Source organism: Sarcophilus harrisii, chromosome 2 (assembly GCF_902635505.1).
Source record: "Sarcophilus harrisii chromosome 2, mSarHar1.11, whole genome shotgun sequence".
Lineage (NCBI taxonomy): Eukaryota > Metazoa > Chordata > Mammalia > Dasyuromorphia > Dasyuridae > Sarcophilus > Sarcophilus harrisii.
Genome location: NC_045427.1, coordinates 493929484 through 493939871, shown reverse-complemented (window position 1 = coordinate 493939871; position 10388 = coordinate 493929484). Strand labels below are relative to the sequence as shown.

Here is a 10388-nt window from a genome sequence, read left to right as displayed (position 1 = left end):
TTTTTTTGGGGGGAAATAATGAATTGCCTTACAACATTGAATGTAAGATGTCTACAGGACACATTCAGTACGATATGTCCAATAGGCTGTCGGAGATGGAAGACTGGAGATCATGTCAGGTAGGGACTTGGTAAATTCTTTTTATTGCTTGAAAAAGCAACATCTTTGGGAGAGTTCTGGGTAGAGAAATTCGTGTGAGTTATTGTTAGTGAAATGTAGTCTTCAAGGCACATACGTAGATATTTAATGCCTTTTTTCCTTTGACTCTAGTTTCATGAGAGCAAGAAATGTTCATACTGTAAAGTGAATTTGCCTTAGAGTTTAGGAAAGCGTCCTGCACGTAGTAGGTTATTTATGTCGCACTAGATGAATAAATATATCAATGGATAATAAAGGACTGGAAAAAAACAAGGGGGTGTATGTGAAATAGAAATTGCCGAAAAATAGCTAAGGAAAGCAATAAATATCATCCGTTCCAACCGAGCCAGCCAGGAGTCGAACCTGGAATCTTCTGATCCGTAGTCAGACGCGTTATCCATTGCGCCACTGGCCCGAGGACGAAAAACCTCTTGCAGCAGTACTCCTTCAAGAGGATACCGCAGGGCTTCATGGGGGATGTAGTTTTTCGTTTGGATCGGTTTCAAATATTCTACATTAAACGATACGGGAAGTAGACTCTATTCGCAAGCGGAACCCTCGGATTGGTAGGTCACTCGGTCTCACGTCTTTCGTCACGGCGCCACCACCTGATTGGCAGGGAGGCCCACACATCGCCCCGCCCACCCCGCCAGCTCTGAGTGGGAGAAGACGCTCGGGTTGTTAAGGAGACTCCTCCCGCCTACTGGGGAAACCCGGCTTTTTCTGTGCTTTGCCATTGGTTGTTGTTATCCAGGGGTCCCGGCGCGGACAACGTGAAGGGAAAAATGGCGGCGGTGGCAGTTGGGGCCCCCGGGTGCCGCGTGTCCAGCGGGCGGGACCTTAACTGCGTCCCAGAAGTGGCTGATACATTGGGGGCCGTGGCGAAACAAGGGTGAGGGCCCCATTTTTCTTTTCTCCCCTCTCTTAGGTGGGACGCGCGCTTTCTGGGAGATGGAGTGGGAGAAACTATTCCCAGCCCCGGGCGGGGGGGAAGGGGACCGTGGTGGGAGAAACCATTCCTCTTGGGGACGGGGGGAGATGTGGAGAGGCTAGTCCACGGACTGACTCTGAGCTTGGGGGGGGAGGCGGGTGGAGAGGGCCGACCACGAGCAGTTGCTGGGATGGGGCAGGGAACAGAGTGAGAAGGCGTGCAGGGAATCTGGGGATACTTTGGGCATGTGGCACTCATGCCAAGGGTGAAATCTCAGGGGAGCCGGCCCCGCCGCTGGATATGGACTTCCTGCTCCTTTCCCTTTTCTCCTCTGCTCCATAAACTTCTTTTTGGAGGGCTTTGAGGCACATTGTGCGCCCTGGCACGTGGACTGCATGCTGGTCTGGCCCACGTGGGGCAAGGGCCCTCACGTGGCCTGCCCTAAGGGCGCTGTTATTTTGCTAATAATGTCTGCTGGGGGTGGGGGGTGGGGGCATCTGTCTTTGTCTCAGCTTTGATTTCCTCTGCATGCCCGTCTTCCACCCCCGATTCAAGAGAGAGTTCACCCAAGACCCAGCCAAGTGTCGTCCTGGGCCCCACACACGGTCTGACCTGCTGCTGTCAGGACGGGGTAGGAAAAACTCCTGGGGCCCCTCCCCCCGTACCTTTCGAGGCAACGAACTGCCCAGTTTTGAGCGCCCTGGCCACACCTACTCTTTCCTTCCTTGAATTAGGGAGAGTGATTCTCTTGAAATAAATAATAAGATATACCCATTATACATCCCTTGTTTCCATGTTAAAAAGCTTCCCATGAGTTGTGCTGTCCAGGAACAGTGCTCCCTACCCATGATGAGGAAAGCCCTGTTCTCCATGCTCCATTGCCTGGTGTGCTGGAGAGCTGAGGTCAGTTGTTGAGAAGCAGTTGCAAAGTAACCATATTTCATCAAGTTTTTTTTTCTCTTTGGGGGATGCAGACTGGAATACATTGATTGTAGGAAAGCTGTCACCATGGATCCGTCCGGATTCCAAAGTGGAAAAGATAAGAAGGAATTCAGAAGCGGTAAGGCACCTTGATAAATACTTTGTGGCCATGTCTAAAACTCAGGCAAGATGGATGATGTTTCTTAGCTTCATATGGACCACAGAACCCTATGTACCACCTTGGGCAGCCCAATTTCAGTGGCCATTGGGATTCTTTGATGTCAGTTACTATTATAGAAGGCATTTGGGCACACCATGTACTAATCTGTCTGTATTGGTCTCTGTTCCAGGCCATGTTGCAGGAATTGAATTTTGGAGCATACCTGGGGCTTCCAGCTTTTCTGTTACCTCTCACTCAAGAAGATAATACTAATCTGGCCAGAGTCCTGACCAATCACATTCACACAGGCCATCATTCTTCCATGGTATGACATCCCAGAAGATGAATAGACAATGTTGTACTGTGATTGAGTGGTATTGAATACTACCCAAACCAGGCTGCTCAATCCATTGTATGAGAAAAATGTATTGGAAAGGCCCTACTGTTCCTCTTAAAAGTGATGATCAATCAGTGATTGGGATAGATCAAATAAATACTGTTACCAAAAAACTGCATGTAGAGTTGAGTTGGAAAGCATTAACCTGAACATATAAATGAGCATTTGTCTCCATGAAGAAGCAGGAATTAAGAAAATGTTTTTCACTGAGGGTTTAAACACTGGTTTATAATCAATTTTGTTTTAATCAAGGAAGATTTTTCTGGATAGAGAAGTAGTTTTTTTCCTTGCAGTTCTGGATACGGGTTCCCTTGATGGCAGCAGAAGACCTTCGGGATGATGTCATTGTCAATGAACCTCTTACAAGGACAGAGGCATACACTGGGGAGGAGAAGACATGGATGTGGTATGTGATTTTCTCATTATTTTAAGAGGTTAGGAAGCAGAGCTGTGAGAGGAATGGGCTGACCACTAGAAGGAGTACATTGATTGGTAGACCCCGTGCTGTGTTTTCTTCCTGGCAGGTGGCATAACTTTCGTACCCTGTGTGACTACAACAAGAGGATTGCAGTGGGTGAGTGTAGCAGGCTTTCATAGCTAGACTTTCTTTTTCCCCCATGTCATATGAATAGAGTCTTGGTTTGAAGCTTCAGATTGGCTTCACTGCTAATGCTGAGACTTTTCAGTAGCTCTCTTTTACTTTATAGCAGTCTGCTATGTAGCAGGATTGTAATAGACTATCCTTTGTCAGAAAGAAAGTTTGTTTGGATTCAGTAGATCTTTCTTTCTGTACTGCAGCTATTGAAGTTGGTTGTGACCTCCCATCTAATCACATTATTGACCGGTGGCTTGGGGAGCCAATCAAAGCAGCCATCCTTCCTACCAGCATCTTCCTGACCAATAAGAAGGGATTTCCTGTGCTTTCTAAAGTGCACCAGAGGTTAATCTTCCGTCTTCTCAAGGTAATAAAGGGAATATATTAGAGTGAGGAGTTGTAATGTTCGTCTGGTATTATCTCTGTGATCCCTCTGCATTGCTTATATGGGCATTTGACATTTCCCCACAGCTCAATTCCTTTTTCATATTTGATTCCAAAGAGCAACTTTTGCAAAGTTGTGGTCAGAGATAGAGGGAGAATGTGGCATAGGAAACTTTCTCACTTTTCATGGAACTCATCTTAAAAAGAAATATTTCCAAGGGTTTAAATCATAAAACAGCAACACAGGAATCATTATTTTCCCCTCCTTCCTCAACCCCCCAGTTTTAACATTTGGGCTCCTAAAACTCAGAAATATATTTGAGAAAGAAATAACAAAAGGGCACAAGATATTCTAAGGCACCATGAGATGCACAGTGAACATTAAACATATATTTAAACTATATGCTGATTGTTGGGGATAATATATACTCAAGGGCATTGATTAAGGATTCATAAAGTAAATGATTTAGACCACTCTTTGTAGATTCCTCTATCTGTTATTAGACATAGGTGCTTGGTTTGGGAATCAGGGTTCTAAATCTTGGGACATTGGGCCTTTCCTGGGAAGCAGTAGAGGTTGATCTGATATGTTGTCTTATTTACAGTTGGAAGTACAATTCATCATTACTGGTGCCAATCATCATTCAGAAAAGGAATTTTGCACTTACCTGCAGTATTTGGAATACCTGAGCCAGAACCGTCCACCACCTAATGCCTATGAACTCTTTGCCAAGGGTTATGAGGACTATCTTCAGTCACCACTCCAGGTGAGTTGTGAATTTAGGAATTGTGGGAATGATAGGGAGCTAGGAAACATTTTGTGTGGAGGGAATCTAACTCTCTTTCCCCTTGTCCTCTCAGCCCCCTTTCTCCCAGCTAGATCCAAAGGACAAATAAAATGCTCTTTCAGTTTGGGGTGTCATCAGATTCTAGCACCCTGTTTAATTTAACTTGAATTTTTTCTTTCTCTTCTTGAGCCACTAATGGACAATCTGGAGTCTCAAACTTATGAAGTGTTTGAGAAGGATCCCATCAAATACTCCCAGTACCAGCAGGTCTGTGGGGTCTGGATCGGGGAGTGAAAGTGGGGGAGTACCCATGAGGGTGGAAGTAAAGCTGGAATATCTCTCCTTTCTAGGCCATCTACAAATGTCTCTTGGATCGTGTACCAGAAGAGGAAAAGGACACCAATGTGCAGTGAGTGTTACTTATCCAGGCTGTTAGTTGATACAGTGGATTGAATATAAGTTCTAGAGTCAGGAATATATCTGAGTTCAAATTTGGCCTTAAATGTTTATCAGATTTTTGATCTTAGGCAAGTCACTTAACTTTTATCTGCCTTAAGTTTTGTCAACTATAAAATGGAGATCATGATTGTTGAGGATTTTGTTTAGCACATTTGTGCTTAGCACAAGGTTTGTGAGGCATTAGGCAATATGTGAAGGCTGCCATTGCTGCTGCTGCTGCTACACCATACTACACCATTCTACACTTATTCTGTTTATTCTGTTTTATTTCCACTTACTGTGCTATTTTTATCTTTGTCTTTCTTCTCAGAGTACTGATGGTTTTAGGTGCAGGCCGAGGTCCCCTGGTGAATGCTTCCCTCCGGGCTGCCAAGCAAGCTGATCGGAGAGTGAAGCTGTATGCTGTAGAGAAGAACCCCAATGCTGTGGTGACGTGAGTAACTCCTGATGCAGCCTACTAAGAGCATGATTTCCTACCAGGGCCAGCACCATGCTAATAAGGCCTTCTCTACTCACAGGCTAGAGAACTGGCAGTTTGAAGAGTGGGGCAGCCAAGTGACGGTGGTGTCATCAGACATGCGGGAATGGGTGGCACCTGAGAAGGCAGACATCATTGTTAGTGAACTCTTAGGTTCCTTCGCAGATAACGAACTATCACCCGAATGCCTGGATGGAGCCCAGCACTTCCTAAAAGGTGCCTTGTGATGGAAGACAGAGAAGGGTAGAAGTTGGTTACAGGGTGGGAGGACCAGTACAAGCAACCTAGAAGACAATTCAGTTCAACATTTATTATATCTACAGTATATCAGGCACTTTGTCAAGGTCTCAGGGATATACAATGAAACAGTTCCTTCCCCTCAAGGATCTTGTATCTGATGCTGGGCCTAGGGAGGAATATGTAGATACATGAGTGAATACAAAATATATAAAAAGTAATTTAGGAGATGCCATTTGAGCTTTGAAAGGGAGCTGGAATTCCAAGAGGTAGAAATGAAGGGCAAGAGCATTCCAGACATGGAGATCTACTTGTACAAAGGTTTATAGATAGGAAATGGAGTGGTCTGTTATGGGGACAGCAAGTCAACCAGATTAGTTTCACGTTTCTCCCTTTCACACTAAACTAGCCAAACTAGAAAGATTGGTTTTTAAATGCCAAATGGAGGAGTTTGTGTTTTATTCTAGAGGCAAGAGGGAGCCACTGAAGCTTCTTGAAGGTCAGTCAATATTTTTGTAATAAATAAAAAGTCCTAAAGACATAGTTTTGGGGTAATTAATAATCATTTTGTTAATTATGATTAGTAGATAATGAAATTGACATTAGTGGCTCTTGGGAAATCAAAGACAACCCCTGGAAAATTAAATATCATTGGAAGAGGGTATTCCCTACAGGCAGAGATCAACCGGGATTGGATATCAACTAATGAGAGAATGAATAAATAGAAAGGTAGATTTATTTTAAAGAGGGACTGGATACTGTGATTTTAATCTTGTTCGCTCTAGGATAAAGAGATTTATCTCTCCTCAGACCACCCCACTTAGGAAGTCTAGACAAAAGGATCTACTTCCACCCAGACCATTTAAGTAATTGAGCTTTGGGTGGAAGTTCATCTGCCTGTGGTTGAAAATGTCTCCTTGTCAGCCCTGTCCCTCACAAGAACTGCACTTTGAGGAAATGATCGGGGGGTGTGGGGGAGAAATGGGGACCTGGATTTCCCCTCCCCCTCATGTTAGTAATTGATTATTAATAATAATTTTTCTTGTTTTCTAAGCACCTATTTTGTGCCACACACTAAGTATGGGGGTATAAACAAAAGACAAGTCCTTGCCCTCAAGAAGCTCTCAGTCTAATGGGATAACTACATGCAAATCAATATATAAACAAGTATGGGGGTATAGAACAAAAGACAGTCCTCTGCCCTCAAGAAGCTCTCAGTCCAGTGGGGTAAATACATGCAAATCAATGTATAAACAAGCTACGTACAGAAAATAACAGGAAGTAATCACTAGAAGAACAGCACTAGAATTAAGAGAGTTTGAAGGCAAACCAGGGGAACAGAAGGTAGAGATAAGGAGAGTGGGCTTTCCTGGGGTAAAAATATTTAGAACCAGTAGAGTTTAAGGAATAACAGAGTCCAATTTTACTAGATTGTAGTATATATAGGATAAGTACAAATTGTTGGGGAAGGGGTAGGTTATGATGAGCTTAATAAAAGCCAAATAAAGGATTTTATATTTGATTCTGGATGTAATAGGGAGCTACTGGGGTTTATTGAATAGCAGGGTAATGTTGTCAGGCCTGCTCTTTAGGAAGAACACTTTGACAGCTGAATGAAGGGTGGACTAGAATCGGAAATCCTGGTGGTAGAGAGACCAGTCAGCAGGTTATTTTAAAAGTGCAGATTTGAAATGATGAAAGTCCTGGACCACATGTCTATGTCAGAGAGGCATTTGGGGTAAAATAGTGCACATGTAAAAGATAATGGTAAAAAAATAAAATTAGTAAGTCTTGTCAAAAGATTAGCATGCCATAGTGAGAGAGTGAATAGTCAGTTACACCTAGGTTGGAAGCCTGAGTGATTTGGAAGATGATGGTGCCCTCAGCAATAATAGATTTGGAAATGGGAAGGATTTTTGGTGAAAGGTTAATGAGTTAAGTTTTAGATATGTTGAATTCAATATATCTTCAGGACTTCTAATTTGAAATGTTTGAAAGACACTTGGAGATGTGAGACTGGGGTAGGGGGAAAGGGAGTCAGCAGAAAAGTTAGGGTTGAATAAGTAGATTTGAGGATAACAGCTTAGGCAGTCACATTTAAACATATTTAAGAAATATCAATCTGGAGAGAGGAAAAACTGGAGACGAGAACAATTGTGGGAGTCCATTGTGACAGGCAAAAGATGATAAAGATCTGAAATAGGCTATGGGGTGGCAAGAAACTGATGAAAGATTTTATAGAAGTACAATTGATATCTTTGTAGTTGATTGCATTGCAGTAAATTGTGAGGGAGAATTGAGGATTACCTGTGTGGGCACAGAAATAAGAGAAATCAGGAAGAGGATTGGGTTTCAGATGAAAGGTTCTGCTTGAATCTAGGGTTAGGACATCAACATAACTTTCTTCTCCACTAGAAATTCATTTGCTATTCTTGTTTTTGCAGATGATGGGGTGAGCATCCCAGGGGAGTATACTTCTTTCTTAGCTCCCATCTCCTCATCTAAACTATACAATGAAGTCCGGGCATGTCGAGAAAAGGACCGGGACCCTGAGGTGAGAAGACTTCTTCCCTTTCCACATGCACAATTTTAACTAATTGTATCAGCAAATATTAAACACATTAAATACCTGTTTTATATTTCATTAGAAAATATGATAAATTGGGAGTTAGGTTGAGTTCTCTTTCCTTTTATTTCTGTGTGTCCCTCAGGCTCTTGAGACTTTCCTCTCAGGTTCCTGGGAAGGAGGAGACTGTCCCTGTTCTCCCTTCCAGCACCTGCTTTCCTCTTCTTGACAGGCCCAGTTTGAGATGCCTTATGTAGTTCGACTGCACAACTTTCACCAGCTGGCTGAACCCCAGCCTTGCTTTACCTTTAGCCATCCCAATCGAGGTAGGTCCTTGAGTGGCTCCTTTTGATCCTCTCTTCAGAACTAACTGTGCCCTCTCCTTTGATAGGTTTGCCTTTCTGACCCCTTACTGATCTCCGTTGGGCGCTCTCACTGCTTGTCTCTTGACAGATCCTTTGACTGACAACAACCGTTATCGCACATTGGAGTTTCCTGTAGAGGTGAACACTGTCCTGCATGGGTTTGCAGGCTACTTTGAGACCGTGCTTTATCAGGACATCACTCTAAGTGAGTACTTATGCTTCTGGCTAGCAGGAAATATGTGGTATCTGGATATTCTCCTGTATGTGTTTGCTTCAGAAGGTGACCAAGGGAACCCTGGTATTGCCCATTCTTTCCCTTTTATAGAAATCATCTTTAGTTTTTGCAGAGGGCGCAATCTTGGTGTGATAAGGATAAGGGAGAGGCTCTTGAGTTCATTTGGTTCTTATATTTCCACAGGTATCCGTCCAGAGACGCATTCTCCTGGAATGTTCTCCTGGTTTCCTATTCTTTTTCCTATCAAGGTGAGCATCTTTAAAAGCTTGTAGGATATCATTTCCCTTGATCACAATATTTACTGTTTGCCCTTGACTTATCTCTCTTGGAGGTACTTCCCAATTCCCTTTCAACATGGTGATACTGCTCCCAAAATCTGTTAGACCCCTATCCCAATTGTGGTGATATGACCAGCTTCTCCAAACATCTCTGTCTCTGTTTCTACAGCAGCCCATCACCGTGCATGAAGGGCAGACTATCTGTGTGCGATTCTGGCGATGCAGCAATGCCAAGAAGGTGTGGTATGAATGGGCAGTGACGGCACCTATCTGCTCAGCTATTCATAACCCTACTGGTCGCTCCTATACCATCGGCCTCTAGTGCTGCCTGCTAGTGCCCAAAGCCTAGGAACCAGGAACCAGCTCCCTGTTCCCCTATAGCACTGAAAGAACCAATAATTATTCCCTAGGGCAGGATCACTGTTGCCATTCATCAGATCAGGGTATCCTCATCTGCTTTTCCTGTCTTATATACAAGGCAGGTAAGAGAGCAGAGTTAATTAGAGTGCCCCTCTGTCCCATTCTGTGATAAAAGATCCTGGGCTAGGAAACACTCTGCAGAATGTGAAGCTACAGGGACGGCATAGCTTCCAGAGCTTTCTGGGGCAAACCCTGAGGACACTGGACTGAGTGATTTTCAACCCTGCCCAACTCTGTTCTTCTTGGTTCTTCTGTGTCAAAGGAAATAACAAATAAAGCAAAGTTATAGCCCTTCCTGCCCCCACTCACCCTTGCCCCTGCCTCTGATTCTCAGGACCTAATATGTAAACTCAGTCACATTCATTTCTAGGCCAGGACCCTGATACTGAAATCACCTGAAGTCGTAGTCAGGAAGCTGAATTATGCTCCCTTTTGGCTCTTGGAGCCAACATTTTGCTAAGCCTTGTCACTTGGGATGAGTTGTTATATTCCTACCCTACAGAGAAAGAATTTCAGCATTAGAAGGAATCTCTGAAGCCATTTAGGCCATCTTGTTCCTTGAAGAATAATTCCCCTTAATGATAGACAAATGAGCATCCCGTTTTTGGTTGGTAAACTACTGAGAAAAGATCCATGACTTCTCCAGATAGACTGATTTTCTTTTTTGGATGATTCATGTTAGATGGTTTTTCCTTACATTAAGCCTAACATGTACTTCTGTACAACTCTTTCACTCATTCACTCCTAATTCTGCTCTCTGGAGTCTGTAGAATCCAATTAAGATAATGTATGAACATGAGATAATGTTTGTAAATGACGTTGCAAACTTTAAAGTGCTATACCAGAGTCATCTATTATTATATATTGATTTCCTCTATCATGGAACAATTCTTTAAATACTTGAAGAAAGCTTTTGATTTCCCCAGAATTTTTTCTCTAGCCAATCTTAAATATTCCAAGTTCTTTCAACCAGTTCTCATTGCACATGATCTCAAGGTTTATCCAGCCTCATTGCTTTCCCCTGGATACTGTGTTG

General features: G+C 43.3%; 1 protein-coding gene and 1 non-coding gene across 2 annotated transcripts; one reads left to right on the top strand and one right to left on the bottom strand.

Annotated features, from left to right (window-relative positions):
• Positions 1 to 480: 480 nt before the first annotated feature.
• On the bottom strand, positions 481 to 553 carry TRNAR-ACG. Its single transcript has one exon. It is a non-coding gene; the product is annotated as a tRNA-Arg (tRNA).
• Positions 554 to 728: 175 nt separating this feature from the next.
• PRMT5 (protein arginine methyltransferase 5) lies at positions 729 to 9660 on the top strand. Its single transcript, XM_003755831.4, has 17 exons — positions 729 to 1030; positions 1582 to 1700; positions 2044 to 2129; positions 2341 to 2475; positions 2841 to 2953; positions 3072 to 3121; positions 3346 to 3509; positions 4132 to 4293; positions 4504 to 4581; positions 4665 to 4723; positions 5084 to 5206; positions 5292 to 5467; positions 7933 to 8042; positions 8287 to 8380; positions 8508 to 8624; positions 8838 to 8902; positions 9102 to 9660. Exons 1-17 carry the CDS (start codon positions 924 to 926, stop codon positions 9252 to 9254), a joined length of 1911 nt encoding a protein of 636 aa, XP_003755879.1. The 5' UTR covers positions 729 to 923; the 3' UTR covers positions 9255 to 9660.
• Positions 9661 to 10388: the final 728 nt, after the last annotated feature.